This window comes from Bos javanicus, chromosome 1, assembly GCF_032452875.1.
Source record: "Bos javanicus breed banteng chromosome 1, ARS-OSU_banteng_1.0, whole genome shotgun sequence".
In the NCBI taxonomy this organism is placed as follows: Eukaryota; Metazoa; Chordata; class Mammalia; order Artiodactyla; family Bovidae; genus Bos; species Bos javanicus.
Window position 1 is genome coordinate 34,259,566 of NC_083868.1, and position 25,222 is coordinate 34,284,787.

The window sequence follows — 25,222 nt, forward strand, 5'->3', positions numbered from 1 at the left end:
TTGTACTTGATCAGTTCTACTTTGATTCTACTTGTTTAAATAAAATAGAATAAAAAATAAAACTCTGTTTATAGTAGGAGAGATTGAATACAGATGAGCTTGGAAGCTTTGATTATTTTTTGTTTGTAACTTTATTTCTGAGGAGAGCATGGCAACCTACTCTGGTATTCTTGTCTGGAAAAGACCATGGACAGAGGAACCTGGTGGGCTACAGTTCATGGGGTTGTAAAGAGTCAGACATGACTGAAGTGACTTAGCATGCATGCAGCATGAACTCAACTTCATTTCCACCGTAGATATACATGACACAGAATAGAAATGTTTTCAAATGTAGGCAGAGATTCTTCATTAAGTGTAGACTTTGGCCTTTGTCCTTTTTCATTTGCAAAGTAATTAATTCCCACCAACTCAATCCTTCCTACACAAACCTATATATACCTTTAACCCAGAACTGTTTAAGTTGTTCCATGTTAGTTGTATCAATTATGCTTCCACTACATTTCTATTTATTATAGAGAGTGCTTGATTAAATGTTTCAGGCTATATAAGTTCATTAGACATAAAGGTGAATGTTACAAGTTGAATTTTAAAGTAACATCTCTCACTCATCTGGCATCTTAATCTGTAAAATGTTGGTTTTCTAATTATCTTATCTACCACAAATTTTCTATAGTACAGAAGCACAGCTATAAATGGAGAACTGTCAAAGGTGAAATGAAAATTATCTTTAGGTTAAATTTTCCACATAAAGTAAAGTTATTTTGATTAACAAAATGCCAATTTATGCATGAAGCTGCTTTGGAAGTATGTTTAATAGAGCCCAAAATATTTCACAAAGCTCATAAAACATGTACATGCTAGAATCATGAAACGATCTATGTGCGTGTATGTGTGTCACTCAGAAAAAAATACATTTAATTATATTATTAAAATTGGCCTAATGTACAACCCCTATTTTTCAACTTTTTCAGGGAAAATGCATTCATTTAGTATATCACCTATAGTAATGTATTACCGGCATATGCTGGTCATGAGTTAATTTTTTATATATGTAATGGGAATGTTTTATTTAGTTCCTGCAATACCAAAATGTTAAAAGTAATTGGATCACCAGATATTTTAAGTGATCTAAGTGCAGAAATTCAAAGTGTTACTGTAAAATTTATATTATTAATAGAATTAACATTTCTTATGTTATTAAAGCCCAGTGAAGAAGAATGTATATATTTGTGAGTAGAGATTCCATAATTTAAAAACATAACAAATTCATAGGTCAAAATAATATAGTCTGAAGTGGTCTTTCTTGGATCAAGCTTATCATAAAATAGGTATGTATAAAACTTTTTATAAGTTTTAACATTATTTTAAGCATACAAATTAATTTCATAAAAATATGTCAAAAAGGGTCCCCAAATGATATGATCCAGGTATAGTATAGATGTTGGTGTATCTTTTGAAGATAACTTTAAGCCATTTTAATAGAGAACAAAAATTGGATAATAAAATGAGACAAATGATTTGGGCAAGTAAAACCTAATATTGAGAAAATAAATATAAATCATTACTACCTTGTATTTTAAACTTTCAATTTAATAATTAATTCCATTTTATCAAACTCTTTTCCTTTACCTTTTTCTTTTTTTATTAATTGTGGTTGATTTGGGTTTCCCTGGTGGCTCAGATGGTAAAGAATCCACCTGGATTTGATCCCTGGATTGGGAAGATCCCCTGGAGAAGGGCATGGTGACCCACTCCAGTATTCTTGCCTGGAGAATCCCCATGGACAGAGGATCCGGCAGGCTACAATCCATGGGGTGGCAAAGAGTTGTGGACATGACTGAGCAACTAAGCATAGCATGGTTGATTTATCATGTTGTGTTCATTTCTGTTGTACAGCAAAATGATTCAGTTATACATATATATATATTCTTTTCCATATTTTTTATTAGGATTTATATAGGATATTGAATATAGTTCTCTGTGCTGTACAATAGGTTCTCATAGTTTATTCATTCTCTATATGATAGCTTGCATCTGGTAATTCCAGACTCCCTATTCATCCCTTCCTTAGCCCCCATTCCCTTGGCAACCACATATCTGTTCTCTATGTCTGTGTCTGTTTCTGTTTTGCAGATAAGTTCATTTGTGTTGTATTTTAGATCCACACATAAGTGTTATCAACTGGGAGATTGGGATTGACATATATACACTGTTGTGTGTAAAATAGATTATCTAGTGGGAAGCTGCTGTACCGCACAGGGAGCTCAAGTCAGTGCTCTGTGATGACCTAGATAGACGGGATGGGGGAGTGGGGGTGGGGTCCACTAGAGAGGGGATGCATGTATACATATAGCCAATTCACTTCATTTTAAAGCAGAAACACAACATTGCAAAGCAATTATTCATTGAAAAAATAGATATGTCTATTTTTAAAAGATAAAGGCTTATTTTTTTTAAGAGACTGCCTATTCAAGGTCCCAGTACTTTCAGATTATGCTAGCCCTATTTTCTGAATGAACTACAATACACACAGAGATATTTCTTAGAGAAAAACATACAGTTAGAAAATAGTATAATCTATTGATATATTCAGCTTTATTGTATTAGCTGAGAGATGGTGGGTTCACAGTCAATAGGCTTTATTCTTTAAAGCAGGTTCTTTATGTTGTATTGTTCTTGACCCTTAGTTGGAATTATATAGGATATAACTTTTTCAGACTGTCCTCTTTCATTTAGCAATATGCATTTAAGATTCCAATATATCTTCTTGTGACTTGATAGCACATTTCTTCTTACTGCTGAATAATATTTCACTGTCTGTATGCACTAGTGTTTCTTTATCCATTTGCCTACTAAAGGATATCTTGAAAAAGTGAAAGTGAAGTCGTTCAGTCATGTCTGACTCTTTGTGACCCCATGGAGTATAGCCTATCAGGTTTCTTTGTCCATGGGATTTTCCAGGCAAGGATACTGGAGTGGATTGCTATTTCCTTCTCCAGGAGATCTTCCCAACCCAGGGATCGGTTACTTCTAATTTCTGGCAATTATGAAAATAACTACTACATATATTCATAAGTAACATAAACATAAATTTTCAATCCCTTTGAGTAAAGTTATTTGAATTTTAATTAAAACACATTTTAGTGAAAGAGAAATAAATTAAGTGAATATAAAAAGTAATCCGTTTACCTTGTACTACATACATGATATTATGGGAAGGCGTGCTTAGTTTTCAGGAAGCTGCAAACTACTACCTAAAGTAGTTGAACCATTTTGCATTTCCATCAGCAGTGAATGAGAGTTCCTGTTACTCTAACTATTCATCAGCATTCGGTGGTGTCACTCTTTTGGATTTTGTCCCCTCTGTATAGTGTGTGGGTTTCCCAGATGATTCTGTGGGTGAAAGAATCCACCTGAAATGCAGGAGATGTCAGTCCAATTTCTGGGTCAGGAAGATCCCTTGGAGGAGGGCACAGCAGCCCAGTCCAGTATTCTTGCCTGAAGAATCCCATGGACATGAGGAGACATGCAGGCTAGAGTCCATAGGGTCCCAAAGAGTTAAACACTACTGACTAGACTGAGCACACACACACAGGCAAATTATGTGTAGTGGTATCTCATTGTTGTTTAAATTTGCAATTCCATAATGACATTGGATGCTGAGCACCTTTTCTTATGCTTATTTTCCTTTTGTGTATATATTTGTTGAGGTGTCTGCTTAGATCTTTGATGATTTTTTGTTTTTTAATTGGGTTGTTTTGTCTTTCTTTTTGTTGAGTTTTAAGAGTTTTTTGTACATCTTGGAAAGCAGTCATGTGTCACATCTTTTCAAAAAATCATTGTTAAAAATAGAAAATCCTTTCCACTGGATCAATATCTTTACTTTGATTCAAATACTGAATCACTCAAATAAAATAGGGCGTATCTTTACTTCTCAAGTTCACAACAATTTAAAATTTTTTGAATAATAATTTAAAAGTGAATCTTTTGTCCATTAATCTGTCTCTTGAAAGTAATTGTGCTTCTTTATAAATGAGACCTGGTAGCTCAGCTGGTAAAAATCCACCTGCAATTCAGGAGACCCTGGTTCAATTCCTGGGTTGGCAAGATCCCCTGGAGAAGGGATAGGCCACCCACTCTGGTATTCTTGGGCTTCCCTTGTAGCTCAGATGGTAAAGAATCTGCCTGCAATGCTGGAGTTCTGGGTTCAATGCCTAGGTTGGGAAGATTCCCTGGAGGAGGGCAAGGCAATCAATTCCAGTATTCTCGCCTGGAGAATCCCCATGGACAGAGGAGCCTGGCAGGCTACAATCCATGGGGTTGCAAAGAGTGGGACACAACTGAGCAACTATGCACACACACATAAACCTAGAATCTTTCAGATAAGTAAAATAAGTAATACTTTAAAAATGTGTGCTTTAAAACATCTTTAATTTTAAAGACGTATGCTAAGTATAATATTTTTTTCCTATAAAAAAAAGCTTAGGGAGGAAACATTACCCTTTAAAGTATCTGCATATTTTGCTTGTCAATAACTACTGAAAAATAATTTGTAGATGAATGACTCTATCCCTATATTTTACATACTCGTGCAAAACTTCCTCACTTGATTGCATTTTGAAAGAAGTAAGAAATAACTCATTCATATATTCATCTAACCTTTAAAGAACTCTTCCAACGTAGCAAGCATTTTGTTAGGATCTGACAACACACAATTGACTAGGTTAAGGTCTTAGATTTTGATGTGCAAAATGTGATGAATGAAGAAGACATGTGAAAAAATACATATTTTACTAAGTACAGTGTTTTATAATAGCAGTATATATCCTGAAATAATTTAAATCTAATTATTTACTATTCCCTATCATTCATCTGTATGTATATATAGTAACATATGATAAACATTACATATTATATGCAATAAATATTAGATTTCTATATGCATAAATTTACGGTTAATAAATATGATAGTGTTAGAGCTGGCTTAGTTCGATGGTTCAAAGACATCTTAAAAACAACATGGAAATTTTTACTTTGCAAAATCTGAGTTTAACATATAGTATAAAGCAAGTGTGAATTAATAATGGTAATAATAATACACTTCTACTAACTCCCTATTTTTTTAGTGTTTAATTGGTACAGTACAATACATTATATCAGTAATTTAAAAACAGAACATCATCCACATCCACAAAGTACTGAAGAAAACGATAAAATATGTGCGTTTTGTGAAGAAGTGGAGCAGGATGAAATGCAGCTCACATTGTACCTAGACTGGAAAATAGATTATTTCCAAAGCAACCATGGAATTACTGTACAAGTAAACTTTGTTTAAAATATATTCTCTATCTTTTTGAAATGAAAAAGTACAACCAAGAAGAAAATCTACAAATAACCTAAATATGCTGTTGCTTCTAAGTCGCTTCAGTCGTGTCCGACTCTGTGCGACCCCATAGACGGCAGCCCACCAGGCTCCCCCGTCCCTGGGGTTCTACAGGCAAGAACACTGGAGTGGGTTGCCATTTCCTTCTCCAATTCGTGAAAGTGAAAAGTGAAAGTTAAGTCGCTCAGTCGTGTCCGACTCTTCTCGACCCCATGGACTGCAGCCTACCAGGCTCCTCTGTCCATGGGATTTTCCAGGCAAGAGTACTGAAGTGGGGTGCCATTGCCTTATCTGAACCTAAATATGGACAGGGGCAAAAAAAAAAAAAATTCCTTTTTTTTCTTGGCCACACCTTGCAGCATGTGGTATTTTATTTCCTGTGCCCAGGGATAAACACATGTGCCCTACAGTGGAAGCATGTAGTCCTAACCATTGGACCACCAGAAAAATCACTGTAATTATACTAACTTGGCAAAGACATGCATTGAAAGGCTTGGACTACTAGTCGTATCTGGATTAAAAAAGATAATGGCATAATATATGCATAAATTTGAATGCTATTTTAGAATATTGCTATCTATTGTACATTGTGCTGTTACTGAAAATTTCCCATTTATTTTAATATATAAATACAGAAAAATATATTTACATTGCGGTTGTAATTATTAAATATTTTGAATAAATCCTGGAAACATGATCCTTAAAATTAAATCAGTTTTTGAGATGACTACAGTTTTTTTTGGTCTTTTTTGTTGGCTAACAGATTTCTGAGTAAGAATAGGAATTCTATACTAATTTAAAGATATTTCTAGAATGCTACTGATAATTTGCCAACAGTATTTAATCAGCTTCTTATGGACACAATAAAGTGAGCAATGAAAATATAATAGGAATTGTAATGATAGAGATATTTGTTATTAACTAAAAATCTCATTAAAGCCCAAGTGATTTTATGTCTTTAAAAAAGAATATTTAAGAGTCAGGTTTGGGATAGTAATCACATTATTGTAGTTTTGGTGTGGTAAAATGTAATTTTGAGTACATAGAAAACCTGGTATGTTTAAACTGAAATACTGACATTTCATGAAATTATAAACTAGAATTTTGACTAATTCTATAAGAAAAAACTCTTCATAATTGAGTTCTTCCCTTGTCAAAGTCAGATGAGGAGAGAAAATTCATTTACTTATGTGGTATATACATTAAAAACAAATTGTCATTTGTATAATCATGGAAAGTTGTTATCTAATATTATCTAATGTAGAAAATTAATACCAGGAAAATAATCAGCAGTAGCATATTTAATTAAATTAAATATGTGCTAAGAATAAAAACCAGTCTAAGTTTTGTGACATGAACATTTAAGATTAATTCTACACACAAATGCAGACCTCAATAACATTTCAATTAATCACTTTGTTAATATTTTAAACAATGTATTAAAGTGATAAGGAAATAAATTTAATGTGTTTCTTCAGTTAATAATTTATTTGTTAAGCACAGATTCTGTATAAAGCACTATGCTAGACACTGAGGATACAGCAATGCCTTTTAAAAATTGCACGTGGGTGAAACAGAGAAAATGCAACAGAGATATCTGATCTAATATAAGGCTAATAAATGTTTATCCACAGAAATGATGTTTGGGTTAAGGTTTAAAAGAGTTCAAAAGGCAAACAGTCCTCCCCAAATGAAGCATTTCATACAATTTATATAAAGTTAAGATGAAACATGTTCATTGAAGTACATGGAAGAAAATATAATTACTGGAATTCAAAGAATGAATTAAGTGTTACAAGGTATGAGAGTAAAGACCTGTGTAGATTAGGAGAGGACTTAAAGGTCATGCTGATTATTTTACTGTTAATCTTAAGACTGAAGACTTAACACAAAAATTGATATCATCAGGTATATGTTTGAGAAAACAATTTTGTCTAGTTCCAGAAGTACGATTTAGAGGTATAAAAAGTTGAGACAGGAGGAGACCATTCACTGATATCGTAGACTAGATGAAAGAAAGGTTGTGGAACTATAAAAATTAAATGAGTAAATTTCAAAATTAATTCAGAGATAGGTTAACCAGACAATGGGGTCCCAAAGAGTAAGACATGACTGAGCGCCTAAGCACAGCACAGCATATTATACGACTTGATTTTGCTAACTTAGAGATTATTTAGTGATCTTCCTAAAAGTTTCGTAAAAATACTTGCTAAACATATTATCTGCTTTTACATTTGCCTATAATTCAAATTCCGTATTTTGGATCTAGCAGGAATGTTGAACCATGCTTCAGGGGACTGTTCAGTTCAGTTCAGTTGCTCAGTCATGTCTGACTCTTTGCAACCCCATGAATCCCAGTACGCCAGGCCTCCCTGTCCATCACCAACTCCAGGAGTTCACTCAAACTCAAGTCCATTGAGTCAGTGATGCCATCCAGCCATCTTGTCCTCTGTCATCCCCTTTTCCTCCTGCCCTCAATCCCTCCCAGCATCAGTCTTTTCCAATGAGTCAACTCTTCCCATGAGGTGGCCAAAGTACTGGAGTTTCAGCTTTAGCATCATTCCTTCCAAAGAAATCCCAGGGCCGATCCCTTTTAGAATGGACTGATTGGATCTTCTTGCAGTCCCAGGGACTCGCAAGAGTCTTCTCCAACACCACAGTGCAAAAGCATCAATTCTTTGGCGCTCAGCTTTCTTCACAGTCCAACTCTCACATCCATACATGACTACTGGAAAAACCATAGCCTTGACTAGACGGACCTTTGTTGGCAAAGTAATGTCTCTGCTTTTGAATATGCTGTCTAGGTTGGTCATAACTTTCCTTCCAAGGAGTAAGAGTCTTTTAATGCCATGGCTGTAATCACCATCTGCAGGGATTTTGGAGCCCCAAAAAATAAAATCTGATACTGTTTCCACTGTTTCCCCATCTATTTCCCATGAAGTGATAGGACCGGATGCCATGATCTTAGTTTTCTGAATGTTGAGCTTTAAGCCAACTTTTTCACTCTCCTCTTTCACTTTCATCAAGAGGCTTTTGAGTTCCTCTTCACTTTCTGCCATAAGGGTGGTGTCATCTGCATATCTGAGGTTATTGATATTTCTCCCAACAGTCTTGATTCCAGCTTGTGTTTCTTCCAGCCCAGCGTTTCTCATGATGTACTCTGCATATAAGTTAAATAAGCAGGGTGACAATATACAGCCTTGACGTACTTCTTTTCCTATTCGGAACCAGTCTGTTCCATGTCCAATTCTAACTGTTGCTTCCTGACCTGCGTATAGGTTTCTCAAGAGGCAGGTCAGGTGGTCTGGTATTCCCATCTCTTTCAGAATTTCCACAGTTTATTGTGTGTATGTTGTACAAATTTTCACCTCTAATAAACTGTGCTGTGCTTAGTCATGTCCGAATCTTTGCGACTGCATGGGCTGTAGTCCGCCAGGCTCCTCTGTCCATGGGGATTCTCCAGACAAGAATACTAGAGTAGGTTGCCTTGCCCTCCTCCAGGGGATCTTCCCAAATCAGGCATTGAACTGAGGTCTCCCACATTGCAGGTGGATTCTTTACCATCTGAGCCACCAAGGAAGCCCCAGAATACTGGTTGGGTAGCTTCTCCAGGGGGTCTTCCCAACCCAGAAATTGACCCAGGGTCTCCTGCATTGCAGGAAGATTCTTTGCCAGCTGAGCTACCGGAGAAGTGCCTCTGATAAACTACTTAGAATTAAGAGAAATGAAATTGTATTCTGTTTTCCTCTTTTCTAGCAGCTCCTTGCTACTATGTATTTTACCTCACAGAGGAAGATGCTGGGGGGACACTCATATCCTTTTGATACACACCATTCTGGTGCACTGAGTAGACCAGGGGTGCCAGGAAAATAACACCCCCAGAAATCCTCAAGCAATCTCTAATGAGTATTGGTCAATATTCGCTAGATACTCCTCTCCATTATCCATCAAGTGGAATGACTTTGCAGAATGCCCAAATCTGTCTGAGTTCCACAGCAGGACTGAATGCCAAGTGCCTATGGTGTAGTCGGCTCAATAATACACGCTTGATCTACTTCCTTCTATTCTTGTCTTTCCAATCCTCCTGAGGTCACTCCTCATAAAAGAAATATCTCAGGGTATGTTTATAAGGTTTTTATATTTGTCAGGATTCTACAGAGAAACAGTACACATTCTGAGAGGTGTAGGCTGAATTGGTGATTTAGAGACCCAGAAGAGCTGATGACTTAGTTCTGATTTTGGGTGGCCTTGGCATGCAGTGGCTTGAAGAAGGGCTTCAGTTCCCAGCCAGGTATTGAGGTTGGGTCACAATGATAAGAGCACAGAACCCTAGCCAATAGACTAGTAGTCAGTGATAAGGCCCTGACCCTTTGACTTAGCAGAAAAAATAATTTCCAAGAAGAGGAAAAGTAGTGAAATAAGTGAAATATTTATTAGGAGGAAAAAGAGTACAGCTGTGTGGATAGACACATGGTGGACTCAGAGAGACAGTTGTGCCCTCATGGTGGTTTCAGTCACTTTATAGGGCCTTTTTTTCCGGGTTTACTTTTCCAGTCATTTTGATTTGCCTGGTTGTGAGTCTGCATTTGGTGTATCTTAAGAACCTCCCATTTATGGATGCTCCTCTCTTAGCCAAGATGGATTGTAATGAAGAGGCTTATGGGTAGTTGACATCGCTATGAGGTGATACCTCCTCCCTTTTTGACCTCCAAGGAGCTTTTCTGCACTTGTATAGTCATGGGTCACCTTGGCTTTGAGAATGAGAAATATATGGTCTTTTTTCTCCTACTTAGGCAGGGCCCAGCCTCCTCCATCATCCTGCGTTTATAGAGTTTCTGCTATTATGGATTTCTGTCCACAAGGGAGAAACTGTTCTGCCTGGATCCCACCTATCTCCTGCCTCAATTCCAGTGTGAGTCCAAAGGTCTAGAGAAACCAGAAGAGATGATGCTATAGTTCTAGTCTGAGAGTCAGTAGGCTCAAGTCCCAGGAAGAGCAGCTATTTCCTTGATCTGCAGAAAGAAAAAGACTGATGTGCAAGCTCAAATGCTGTCAGGAAGAATTCTCTCCTATTTGTGAGAGGGTCAGCCTTAAACCTCATCATTTAAAGAAATAAGATAATGGCATCCAGTTCCATCACTTCATGGCAAATAGATGGGGAAGCAATGGAAACAGTGAAAGACTTTATTTTCTTGGGCTCCAAAATCACTGTAGTTAGTGACTGTAGCCAGGAATTTAAAAGATGCTTGCTCCTTGGAAGAAAAGCTATTACCAACCTAGACAGCATATTCAAAAGCAGAGATATTACTGTGCTGACAAAGGTCCATCTAGTAAAAGCTATGGTTTTCCTATCAGTCATGTACAGATGTGAGAGTTGGACCATAAAGAAGGCTGAGCACTGAAGAATTGATGCTTTTGAATTGTGGTGCTAGAGAAGACTGTTGAGAGTCTCTTGGAATGTAAGGAGATCAAACCAGTTAATCCTAAAGGAATCAATCATGAATATTCATTGGAAGGACTGATGCTAAAGTTGAAACTCCAGTACTTTTGCCACCAAAGTATGTGGTGGCCAAATACTTTGTGAAGAGCTGACTCATTGGAAAAGACCTTGATTCTGGAAAAGATTGAGAGCAAGAGGAGAAGCAGGCAACAGAGGATGAGATATTTGGGTGGCATCATGGACTCAATCCAGTGGATGTAACTTTGAGCAAACTCTGGGAGATAGTGGAGGACAGGAAAGCCTGATGTGGTGCAGTCCATGGGGGTCACAAAGTGCCAGACCTAACTAAGCGACTGAACAACAATAGACTCTTTGTTCTATTCAGGCCTTAATTTCATCAGATAAACTTCACCCATATTATGGAGAGAAATCTGCTTTACTCAGTCTACTGATTGAAATGTTAATTGCTTCCCAAAACACTCAGTAGAACACTCAGAATAATGAATGTTTGGTCAAATATCTGGATACACCATGGGACAGTCAAGTAGATATGTAAAATTAATCATCACAGATACACACAGAGGTACACTTTGCCAACAAAGGTCTTTTAGTCAAAGCTATGGTTTTTCTAGTAGTCATGTATTGATTTGAATGTTGACAATAAAGAAGGCTGAGCACCAAAGAAGTTATGTTTTTGTACTGTGGTGTTGGAGAAGACTCTTGAGAGTCCTCTGGACTGCAAGAAAATCAAATCTATTAATCCTAAAGGAAATCAATCCTGAATATTTTTGGAAGGATTGATGATGAAGCTGAAGCTCCAGTATTTTGGGGCTGCCTGATGTGAAGAGTTGACTCATTAGAAAAGACCCCGATGCTGGGAAGGATTCAAGGCAGAAGGAAAAGGAGAAGGGGAAAACAGAGGATGAGATCAGATCAATTCAGTCACTCAGTCATGTCCGACTCTTTGTGACCCCATGCGCTGCAGAACGCCAGGCTTCCCTGTCCATCACCAACGCCCAGAGCTTACTCAAACTCATGTCCATCAAGTTGGTGATGCCATCCAACCATCTCATCCTCTGCTGTCCCTTTCTTCTCCTGCCTCCAATCTTTCACAGCATCAGGGTCTTTTCAAATGAATCAGCTCTTCGCATCAGGTGGCCAAAGTATTGGAGTTTCAGCTTCAGTGTCAATGCTTTCAATGAATGCTCAGGACTGATTTCCTTTAGGATGGACTGATTGGATCTCCTTGCAATCCAAGGGACTCTCAAGAGTCTTCTCCAACACCACAGTTCAAAAGCATCAGTTCTTCGGCGCTCAGCTTTCTTTATGGTCCAACTCTTGCATCCATACATGACCACTGGAAAAGCCATAGCCTTGACTAGATGGACCTTTGTCTGTAATGTCTCTGCTTTTTAGTATACTGTCCAGGTTGGTCATAGTTTTTCTTCCAAGAAGCAAGCATTTTTTAATTTCATGGCTGCAGTCACCATCTGCAGTGATTTTGGAACCCAAGAAAATAAAGTCTATCACTGTTTCCATTGTTTCTCCATTTATTTGCCAAGGAGTGATGGGACCAGATGCCATGTTCTTAGTTTTTTGAATGTTGAGTTTTAAGTCAGCTTTTTCACTCTCCTCTTTCACTTTCCTCTTTCTTTTTATAATTTCAGTTCGTTGTTCTCTAAGGGCAAATCTGAATAATACTTTCCCGAATAAGATAAATAACCTAAAAAGTACCCAATTGATTGATACTTATTTAATTGCCATTAAAGTCAGAGTATGGATATAACCTAAGGATAGTTCACAACTAAGGGAAGGGTGAGAATAGCTGTGACTCCACGGAGCATTCACAGCTTATTTTGTTTATTGTTGAGAATATGGAAACAAAAGGAGAGAGTTCCATGCTGACTGGGAGCCACACAAAGCTAGGGCCAGCAATGTCTCATAAAGGAATGAGCCTGATTGATTCCATAATGTAATTATGATGTAAAAACAGTGACTGATTGATTAAAGAACATTACATGACATAATTCAGTGGGTATAAGTTTGAACAAGCTCTGAGAGTTGATGATGGACAGGGAAGGCTGGCATGCTGCAGTCCATGTGGTCACTAAGAGTCAGACACTACTGAGCGACTGAAATGACTGACATGACGTAAAAGTTATAAATATAAAGTCTTAAGGTATTTTTGTATCTTCTTCCACCAAGGATGATTTTATTGTTAAATGGAAATAACTTTCTAACAATTATGTTATAGCATATACAACAAAATTTTAATTTTTATTAATGTTTTAAATAAGTATTTCAGATAATTTACTAACTGTACTTTAAAGCAAACAGTGTGTGGTAAGGGCTGCATCACTGCATTTTCAAAAAGATTCTGCATAATTCTTGTGAGATAGTGGTCTCAAGTTCTTTTAGGGTTTCTTATTGTGAGTCCTTGGTACTCCTGCAACAATGAGAGTGTTGTTATTCAAATGCACATAAATGCATTCAGTCCATAATAATAGTATTCATAGCCATCTATAATAGTTGAAGAAACAATTGCATGAAATGCTTGATATTCATCTGAACTATTTTGCAATTTCACTTTTAAATTCGGATTTCAGAAATAATACAGCAGTGGTCTTCATAAGATACTCAGATATTTTTGTAAGCTTTTCCTGGACAGGATGGTAGCTTCTTAAACTTCAAACCCTGTTTCACTAAGAGACCTTTTATAAATATATACAATTATAAGAAATGGCTTGAACATACACCCTGATGTACAGTTATTAAATATATAGCTTTACATGTGTTTAGTGACCTTTCTTAATATTCCTTTTTTTTTCTAGATACACCATCAGTTAAGATTATACCATCTACTCCTTTTCCACAAGAAGGACAGCCTTTAATTTTGACTTGTGAATCCAAAGGAAAACCACTGTAAGTGATATAATGAGCAATAATTTTTTTACTTTTTATTCTATCTTTCTTTGATTGCAGGCTTTAACTGCAGAAATCCACAATTTGTGTCTTTTTTTGCTGGGCAAAATGATCTCAGAAAAGAAAGCCCCCTGAACCATGTGTTCATTAAGTGTCTGTGGAAGATTGGTCTTGTATTTTATCATTTATTGAAATTTCTGGGAAGATTTCCAACTGAGATTTCTTTCTCCTTTTTTTCCCCACTATTTCAACTTGAAAGGAGTTTAGACTTCATCAATCACTGTTTTTACATCACCAGATTGATAGAAGTTACATATGCTGAACTTAATTCTCTCATGAAAAGCTCTGAAAATATTGAATCCTCAAAATATGTCCATGTTTTAGTTACATGGAAAATCATTTTCATAAGAGAAATCAAATCTACACTTTTAATGTAACCCCATGAGACATAATTTGTTGATGTGTTATAATTGGAGGTAATGTGAATGAAAGGGTCACAGACTGAACATTTTCAATTAAAAAGAGATTTCATTGTTAGAATAATGAGTTCTAACATCACTTTGACTCTAAAATTTTATGTTTGACATTCATGTTTATAAACAGTTAACTCTTGGAAATATATCAATAGAAAATATATTAATAGAAAATTCAAGTATGGAATATCAAATAAGGATTATTTCTTTGGAAAGTGCTTTGATCACTCTATGGTAACACTCTACTTGGAACTGAAAGTCATTTGTTTGATATTTTAAGATATTTCCATTGATTTGCATTTCTGTTTAAATTTTAATAGGAGTAATTTAATTGTTCTCTGTATATAACTATAGGCTTCCCAGGTGGTAAAGAATCCACCTGCCAATACAGGAGATGCTGGTTCCATCACTGATTCAGAAAGATCCCTTGGAGAAGGAAACGGCTAACCACTCCAGGGTTCTTGCCTGGGAAATCCCATGGGCAGAGAAGCCTAGCAGGCTACCGTCCATGAGCTCTCAAAGAGTCAGAAACAACTTAGCAACTAAACAACAACAAGAAACATATATAACTGTATGGGATAGTTTTTGTGAAAATCAAACTTATTTACTAAAAATTTGTTTCTAATAACATTTATATTTAAGTGTAGATTTCATAGTAACACATGTGGAACTTTTCTAAAGTAATTTTAATACAGAAGCCTGAAATTTCAGCTTCCTGTATTTTATTGTCTTATACTTTTTAACACACTATGTGAATTCATGCTTTTGTTGTCACAGAATTAATATTTTAGAACTGTTCTCTCTTCCAGTATTATTTTCTAAAGATTAAAAATATACTGACTTAAAGAGCATTTTGCAAACTTATCTATTTTTTCTTTCAAGAAACATTTAAGGCATTTTAGGCCTTGAAAGGGAGGAATTTTTTTCAAAGTAGCTTTACTCTCTATGTCATGTGCATTTCTCTTTCATAGTTCCTTCCACTGATAAGCTTAAATTGCTTATAGAAAATACTTTTCAACTAACAACTATTTCAACTAAAAGTCACATTTAGATAGCATACTATCTAAATGTGACTGCATTTCAGTATTACAGTTACAGCAGGGCTTTTAGCTATAAGTTCAGTACTTTAGGGGCTTCCCTCATAGCTCAGTTGGTGAAGAATCCGCCTGCAATGCAGGAGACCTGGGTTTGATCCCTGGGTTGTGATGATCCCCTGGAGAAGGGGAAGGTTACCCACTCCAGTATTCTGGCCTGGAGAAATCCATGGACTATAAGAGTTGGACTTGACTGTGACTTTCACTTAATCACTCAGTACTTTAACTAAGAAAGAAGTGTAATCAACTCTAGTCTGCTTTAGACATAATGAAATCCAATTTCTTTACTCCCAATTCTGTATTTCTCATACCAGAGCTTCTTTCCTAACTTTTCCTTCCATTTCCTCTCTTGTTCCTTTTGATTATTTTTTCCTGTCTCTCCCTCTTCCCTTCTCCCTGTCTCTCTCTTTTGCTTCTGTTTCTCCTGTAACCTCAGAGGTCAGCATTTGGAGATATGATAAAGAAACATGATCAAGATCAGGTCATATCAAAGGAATCTGACTTTTACCTTCTCTCCATAGTTCTGCCCCAAAGTACATATGTGTACATGTAGAATATGTGTACAACTTATGCAATTAAATGAGGTGAAGATGGGAAGTATAGTATATAGAATGCTTGGGAATTAATACATTCCAGCTCAAATAGCATCTAGTTACCTGTCAATGATTTTCTCTTTAATTCTATATCCACTTTCACTATCTTTTTTTTTCTTTTTGGTGAATACTTATGTTGTGATCTATGTAGTTAGCTACGTAAGTAATCCATTTTCCTCAGCTCAGATATGGTTAAATAAAAGTACCGTATTGTGGGTCTCTGTTTCAGTTACCTGGAAATAAGCTTGGATATGCAATAATCCTTTATACTGCAGATGAATGAAAAACAATAATCTCATATATTTATTTTATTTAAAAATAAAAAGGCCCCAGAATTTTAAGAAATAGAAAATGTCATCTTTCTCAGAAAGATCCTGATTAATCACTTTGCTATCACTAATGGAAATAAGAAGGCTTCTCATTTTACAGAAAGGAAAACTAAAGCTCAGTGTTAACCAATTTTCCCAATCCATCCAGATTTTAAATGGATGAGTCAGGATTTAAACTTAGTTCAATCATTGCCCAAAGATTACATTTCTTCAGTTATTTTCTGCTACTTCAATTTCTGAGTCTAAATTGTCACTTATGTTAGTCAAAGTCACTTTTGAAAAATTAGGATCAGCCCTACAATAATGAGCAGCACTGACGTTGAAGCTCTGGATGCTTGAAGGTGAAGAACTGGCTCATCTCAAGACACATTTCACTGTTCCTATTTTTTTTTTTTTTTGTATCAGGCTTTCCTCTGTATTTGTGCCCATTCTGGAAACTTGCCAAATTCCTACCAAGCTGACCATTTCTAGCGTAGTTTACAGTCATATAAAAAATTATCTAATTAGCATAGTATCTTCTGAGCAATTAGCTCCTAAGCTCCATATGGGTTAAAATGATTATTATATTCAGTCTTTATCATTATAGATCATACTGTTTTATTCTATATGCTATGGTCCAAAAGTAAAGTACATTGACTTATTCACTTGTATTATATTCTTATTCCCACTCTCTTTTTACCATCTTCTTTCCTTGCAGACCTTCAGGCCATTGACATTAAAGATATAGCCAAATTCTCTGACTCCTTTTTGCCTTTAGACCACTACTTCTCTTGGGTCCTAATTATGTTAAAATCCACCCTTCTGCATTTTCAAAGTAACTATCATTTCCAACAAATGAAGACATTAGCATCTTTAAAGACAGTCCCATTGCTAGCCTCTCTAGTTTACATTCCATCTCCAACAATGCCAGATGAGGCAGATAGGACCAAAAAAAACAAGAGAATACTATTTCTGATTATGAAGAAAACAAGTCTCACTAGAGCAAATAGAACAGAAAGCAAACTGAAATGGATTAATCAGGGAGTTATTATAGTCAAAACTATGGTTTTTCAAGTAGTTACGTATGTATTTAAGATCTGGACCATAAAGAAGGCTAAGTGCCAAAGAAGAACTGATGCTTTAGAATTGTGGTGCTGGAGAAGACTCTTGAGAGTCCCTAGGACTGCAAGGAGATCAAACCAGTCAATCCTAAAGGAAACCAACTCTGAATATTTACTGGAAGGATTGTTGCTGAAGCTCCAAAACTGTGGCCACCTGATGTGAAGAGCTGACTCACAGAAAAATATTCTGATGCTGGGAAAGACTGAAGGCAAGAGGAGGAGGGGGCAGCACAGGATTAGATGGTTAGCTAGCATTACTAACTCAGTTGTAATGAATCTGAGCAAACTGCGGAAGATCATGAAAACAGAGGAGCCTGGTGTGTTGCAGCCCATGGGGTCACATAGAGACAGATACAACTTAGTGACAGAACAATAACAACAACAATCAGGGAGTTAGGTGATGGGAAGGCAAAGAAAATGAGAAGACAACCCATTTTAGAAAACGAATCATGAAAATTGAAAAGGGCTGAGAAGAGAACGCCGCATCAAACAGAAGTTTTAAAATAAAAATAATAGTAGACTTTATAAAATAAAATTAAAAGAAAAAAAATAATAGTAGAGAGGCTTTCATATTTTAAGATAGGATCGAAAGAGCCTGTAAAGAGTATGAGTAAAAATGAAGTTGTAATATCACATTTACCCAAGAGTCAGGTTAGAATTTCCTATTTTATTCTGTTAATCACAAAGTTCTCCATTACACCTGATTCCTCATTCTGTTATTTTGGATTCACTGAGAAGCAACGTTGTGCCTTAGCTTCTAAAGCTTCTAATTGACTCCTGAAGTACCTAATTTCTGTTATTATTACCATTTAACTGATGTCCCTTTAATGAGCAGGTGAGAATCAGGAATGGGTAATAAATCTATGATTTCTTCACATTTTGTTGCTGACTTCAATAATTTCTTTAACCCATGAACAAATCTTTATTGTTTCTTAAAAATATTTGACCAATATATGATTTCCTAAAGAATGAATCAATTAATGGCTATTAAGCAAGTTGATAGACAAAAAACACAACATTGCTTTTTGTATAAGTCACAAAACGATGGTGCGACTCATACTGAGACTCATGTTCCTAACCTGGCCTCCTGTATGCTAATGCTGTTTTCTTTGTTCTAAATGTGAGGGCCCCAGTGACTGTTTATGAACAATCATGCCTTATTTGCCTGCTTTGGACTGAAGCCTTTGCTATTTTCCTGTGGAACAGCTGCATAACTTGGGCCAGGATCAAATTGTTCCACTTGACATTACTATAGAGGCATTCTATTCTTTCTTTAAAAGAGAGATTACTGTACATGTCTGTCTTTTATTTTAATTTTATTTAAAGTGAGGACCAAGCTAATGCCAGCTACTTTTCTTTCAAGTCCCTAGAGTTTTTGCAACCTCTTCTTTCTTTGGCTGAATTCCCAGACAGCTTTCAGGCAGCACTGTTCTCCATTTATAGAAGTAAAGGTGGAAAAAAAGCTGTTATATTATATTAAAATTATGACTTTAAATGGTGTGGGGTTGCCCTCTACATGCTATAGCTAAAGAATTATCATTCATTTTAATCAAATGTCTAAAACACTCTAATAAGTAAGCCAAATAAATGTATATTTGGTATTTATTCTATAAAAGAAAATAATGATAAGTATTGATTAATTTTTCCATATCTCCAGCATTCTGTTTATGTTGTATTTATTGTTTTACCTCTGGTAACCATGATTTTTTATGTTCTTGGTATGACTGTAGTATATGTAATTGCATTGCATGTACCATTGCTATTTTGTACAAGAGGAAAGATTTTAATCCTTAAGAAGACAAATCACATGTTACAGTGAGGTGTTTTAGGGGAAAGCTTAGAGGAACACATCCATTTTCAAAATGATCTAGAAGTTAAGAAGGAATCTGTTAAGAATGTACTGGTGCATTGTCCTGCTAGCATAACAGAGATTTTAAAATGTGATGTACATTAAGGCAAAACAGTTTTATATCATCTGTTTTTTTTTTCTTCAGTCTAATATGTACCTTTTTACAAATCACAGATTATTTCCTGTCACATAATCCAATCACAGCCCAAAGAAATGAGGAAAACAACCAGGAGTTAAAGAAAGCAATTTATGCAAAATGAAATGTTCTACCCCAAAACAGAACAAAATTTGAATTTGTCAACTGAAAAACAGTGCAGAAGGCTGCAAATAATAAAATAGTTTATTTGGGATCTTAGAAATTGCAATTCAGTAGACAGAGATTCTGGTTAAACCAAAAGAGTGTTCAGGTGAAGAGAAAGAATCAGGGGCTTCTAAAGCCAAAAAGCCACGAGGCTGTTAAAAGTTGCCTGGTGAGAATTCTAATTGATTCTGACGTGAATCAGGAAATATTTGTACTTAAACATGTATTATTTTAGGATAGTTGAATAAGTAGATAGGCTGCTTCAAGTTATTTTAGGATATGGATCCAATAATTATCCTGAGTTTCTAGCTGATGATCTGTATACATTAACTAGGACAATAACAGATCAAAAGGTTAGATCCCATTCAGGCTGAGATATGTAAAAGCCACACTTCTTAATAGCCTCCTGGCTCCACTTTAGGGAGCTGTCAGCAATACAAGCTCCATTTTGATTTTCCTTTCCCAAATTTTGAGAAAAAGAATATGATCTATAGTGATAACAATTTAATATGATTTGACCTAATGCCTAATAGATGTTGAATACACAATAATTGTCTCTCTCCTTCCATCTGTCCTATAGAAAGCCTACTAAATAATCATCTAGGTCTATGTTTATGTTCAGATATAATGCCTAAGTTATCATGCTCTGGGGCAGAAAAAGCTGTGTGAGTGGTAGAAAGAGAAATAGAAGTAACTTTGAATTATAAATCTGTAGATATCTGTGGCCAGAATGGTCTTGAAAAAGTCATATAATCAAATCAATTTTTTTTAGTTAATAAACTTTACTTTTTAGATTCACAGTGAAATTGAGTGGCAAGTGCAGATTTCCCATGTGACCTTCATCCCCACTCATGGACAACCTGTCCTACTATTGACATCCCTCATGGCAGTGGTACATTTATTACAGTGAATCTGTATAAACCTATCATTTTTACCCCAAAGCCCATAGTTTGCCAATGTAAATATACCAAGTATTTTTTATTCTCTAAAATTAGAAAATAAAACCTTATAAACAAATTGCACATATATTTTCATATTTAAAGCACTTTCTGCCTCCAAGTAATTTCATAATAAGTAATAGCCATGAGGATGAGAAGTTATTATTTTGTCAAAAAATGCATAGTGTACCTCATCAACTTTTAAACTTAGAAGTCTTAATTATGTATTTAATACATATGCTGATACTGGGCTACTATGGCAACCCTGGGAACAGAGTTATTATCTCACACTTCTTCCATGGTTCTGAAATTCAAAGTAATAAACAGAATAAACACATTCTAGGATGATGATCTGTGACTTTTCAAAGCATGGTTTGAACAGCAAAGGAATCCAAACTAAAGTCATGGCAAAACTGGCAGGCAGCATGGCAGTTTTGTTGAGGTTTAATAATAGTAATAATGATAATAATAATGAGCTATAGAGAAGAAAGACAGAGGCATGGATAGTTGTTAAGGAGTAAAATGTGGCTAGAAATGAGAAAGTCCTGGGACACAGGAATAGCCCCTCCATACTGTTATGGCAGAAAAAACACTTAGAAAAATTGGAAAGGACTAGAATGGGTAGAGAATGAGTTCTGGTTCCCCAAAGTGGAAAAGTCTATGCTATGAAGAAGTTCAGCTGGGATGAAAGAGATTAACCAGTTAGCTAGTTTGAGAGAAAGCTAAAGAAGAGATCTGGAAGGTTTTAAGAAACCAAGACTAAGTGAATGACATGGTTCATGAGAGGTTGATAATCCAGGGTTTGCGATATATAAAGCCTCGTTCTAGCATGTTTCCCAGTTCCCTTATGCTAGTCTTATTTTAACCACAAAATTATCCTGTTGTAAAAGATTTACAAAGACCCTTAGACTGTTTTCATTTTATAGATAAGGACAGTGAGCCTTGTGGAGGTTATATGACCTTTGCTAGTCACACAGTAAATAAATGATAGAATGGGGATTACAAAAACACTTAAAAAAATTTTAACATCACTGATGGTTACGTTTTCTTATTTTCACAGTATTTTCACTTCTGTCATGTTGGCTTTTCAGGATAACCCAGTGAAGTTGACAAGAATGAGAAAGTTCTTATAAACTTTAGGAATGCCTATGTTTTAGTTAATTATAGAAGATTATCAGTTATGAATTAAACCTGCATTGCATATCCAAATATTATATAAAGAATTTCTACATATATCTAAATAGTTCTGCCTAGATTTTATGATTATGTACATAATAAGTCCATTATCAAATATGTTTGTTTTTAAAAAGCTAACTATATTACGCTCTTAATTTTATATATTTGAGATGATTAGGCCTGCAGATCGTAACTACAAAACAATACCAATGCAAACATAATACCAATGTATTGGACTACCATGCACAGCCTCAGGGGTTGACTATAATAAGCAGGAAGCTCAAAGAGAACACTCCCCCAAAGTGAGTCTTGCTAAAAGCAATGCTTAATATGTCACCAAAATAATTGGTGGAATAAACATAACGAGGAACTCATCTACAAACTCTCACAAAGTCAGCCCTTCAGTGATAAATGTTACAGAGCACTTAAATCGTTTTTTTTTCCCCCACTTTGTGTCCTGATGTCTAGAGAGATATAAACTTGTCTCAATTAATTAATTAAAAATTAAAGGCAGTATAATCAGTTTTTTTCTAAAGTGTTTTAAAGGAATAATACTGGGTAATTAGTTCTAAGTGCTCATAATTTAAAAATATATATATATCCATGTGCTGTCCTTTTCATATGAGTTACTTTTCTGAGGCCCATATGGTCTTTTGCTTCCATCTCATGGCTTCAAAATTTAATCACACATTGACACTCTGGAAACACACAAGTGGTTATCTTGGAAATGAGACCGAATATATTTGGTTTTGTTTTTGAAATAAGAAGCTGACTCCTGGTAATCTCCACTGCTGTTATTTAGGCTGGGTATCTGTGGTGTGCTGGGCACTCAATCATTTTCAATTAAATGAGCCTATGTCTCATGAAAGTCGCACAAGAGCTGCAGAATCATGATTATAGATCCATAGAGGAAATGTACTTTTGAACATTTCCAGGTAAGCAATTTTCTTGCAACAAAAACCCAATTATTTTGAGGGATTATGTAAATGTTCAGTGGAAAACTCCAACACTAAAGCATCCTCACTACTTTTAAGACCACATTGTGGAGTGATGTCATCATTTACTTGGTTAGATTTTTGAGTTCATGGACTTTAAAATCTGTTTTTTTGATGTATTAATTATGAGATTGCATCTAAGCATTTTACCCTTTGTTTAAAGCTCTATAAACACTGCCTTTGTGTTTATATAAAACAGTCATCAAAATGGTAATTGTAGAAAAAATGTAGAAAATCACTCTTAATGTATAAAAGTTGAAATATTACACTTCATCCTTGATTAAAAAGCATGTTAACCCATTACTCAACAAGTCCCATTCAATAAGAATTGCTTTTTCTTTTTGCATTTCCCCCCATAATATTATTTGTGTCATACAGCTAGAGTTATTAGTAATATCCTTCTGGTGATCACCAGTTAGCTTACTCTGAAGTGCATTACTTTGTGCTTGTGGTAAATCTCTTGGCTATAATTTTTGCAAATAAATGTAGAGAACAAAATGTGAATTAACTCAGAATCACTGAATATATTTAGTATTATTTCAATTAATGGTGCAACTGAGAAAATTTTTATACTGTTAAAAGCCATTTATTTGAATGACCTAAAGAAATTTTCTTGCTGTATATGTGTTTTAACACAGTATGGTATATAGTGACTCACTTTTCTAAATATAACTTTAATCATTCAGGAACCTCTGAAGTTCAAAGTTTGAAAAAAATTTAAAAAGCAAGTTCCCAAACTGTAGAAAATATGAACATGTATAGATGCCTCCAATTAGAATGAGGAGAATCTGTCAGTGATTGTTGATAGCTTTGAAAGCTGAACTCTTTCAAATACAAAATACCAGAAATCTCTGGGAAATTTTAAGGAAAGGAGAGAGAGAGACAAAATAAAAAAGGCAAGCGAAAAGGATAGACTCTTGTGACTTATGATCAGCAGATTTTCCTAAAATGGTGAGCTGTGATGGACTTCAGCACCACCACTCAAAATTACAGTACACAGATGAACATAGAGAGGTGACCACAAAGAAACAAGATTAAAATGATAATAGCTTTCCAGTTTAGGGACAAAGGGGCTTTCCCAGGTGCCTCTAGTGGTAAAAAATCCACCTGCCAATGCAGGAGATGCAAGAAATGAGGGTTGCAGGGACAGAAGAGCCTGGTGGGCTACAGTCCATGGGGTTGCAGAGACATGACTGAGCAACTGAGTATATTACATACTGCACACAGGCACAAAAAGACCTAGAGACCATAGGAACTCACAGTGGGTCACAAATTCCAAGTTTCAAATACTGACATATTCATGAGTCATCAGATTCATTTTAACCACCACCCCTCACTTTTAAATTCTGACAGGCGTACACTTGAAACTAACAGAACATTGTGAATTAAATATACTTCAGATTTAAAAACTGGATTGCATTATGTCCGACTCTTTGCAATCCCATGGATTGTAGCCTGCCAGGCTTCTTTGTCAATGGAACTTTCCAGGCAAGAATACTGGAGTGGGTTGCCATTTCCTACTCTAGGGGATCTTCTCGACCCCGGGAATGAACTCATGTCTCTTGTGTTTCCGGCATTGGCAGGTGGATTCTTTACCAATTGTGCCACCAGGGAAGCCTAAAAATCCTTTTTAAAAGCCAAAAATACAATGGAAAAATAATATTGGGCTGGCCAAAAAGTTTGTTTGGGTTTTTTCCATAAGCTATTACAGAAAAATATGAATGAAATAGAATAGGAAAAGAACAAGCTTTTATTTCTTGTACGTATGCTTATGCATCATGTAAAGTTGTAAAATATATTTTTTCCTGTAGGATTTGAAAAATGTTACGTGAACCCCAACTGTGGTGCAACTGGGTCTTGGGGACATTCAGGAAAACAACAAGCTAAATCCTGATCATTTTAGCTCCTATAAAACTATCAGTACACACAAATGTGTGTTCTAACTGAAGAGATCTTAGCTCCAAAAAACCAACTGAATGGCACTAAGTATGTTGTGATTAATAATGCAGAAAAATTTCATCCTTTGAGAAGGATTTCATTCAAATGATTAAAATATACTTGCAAATGTTTTCATCTTAAATTTCAATTATCTCCAGCATTTACTTACATGGAGGATTTAATTCCCCAGTTACCAGATAAATGATGTGCACTTTTACTTTTCCAAGACCATTGGTTTTAATATTAGCAAAGAAATAAGTCATGGAGCAGAAGCAGTTCTGTAATGGTGACACAGTGTTTAACATAAGTATTAGATCTTATAAGGTTAATTAGCACAATTTTATAGTAGTGAAAGTAATGGATTGTAAAGTAACTCTTATATGGAAAATAGGACCCTCTCATTGCAACATGCCCTTTAATCTGAATGATTTTCACACATCTGACTGAATAGAATGCTTACGGATACATTTCATATGGTATTAAATTGATTTTATACTGTACACAGATTGAGAAAGTGACAGATTCTGAGAAACTCAGACTCATAAGTTCTTGATTTAAACAACATGAAAATGTTCCAAAGTCTGTCTTAGTCAAAGGAAGTTTCAGGAATGATTAAGTTTCAAAGACATTGACTATTTTCTTAAGAAAATATTTTTTTTAAATATCATAGTGATTTTAAGCTTAATATACA

The 25,222-nt window shown here is 35.5% G+C and overlaps 1 protein-coding gene across 5 annotated transcripts in view; it reads left to right on the forward strand.

The window, feature by feature from the left end:
- CADM2 (cell adhesion molecule 2) overlaps positions 1 to 25,222 on the forward strand; it is a 1,278,284-nt gene that overhangs the window by 1,121,126 nt on the left and 131,936 nt on the right. For all 5 annotated transcript variants that reach the window (XM_061432079.1, XM_061432159.1, XM_061431815.1 and 2 more), the window contains one exon: positions 13,655 to 13,745. In XM_061432079.1, coding sequence (XP_061288063.1) covers positions 13,655 to 13,745 — 91 coding nt within the window. The remainder of the gene's footprint in view (positions 1 to 13,654; positions 13,746 to 25,222) is intronic.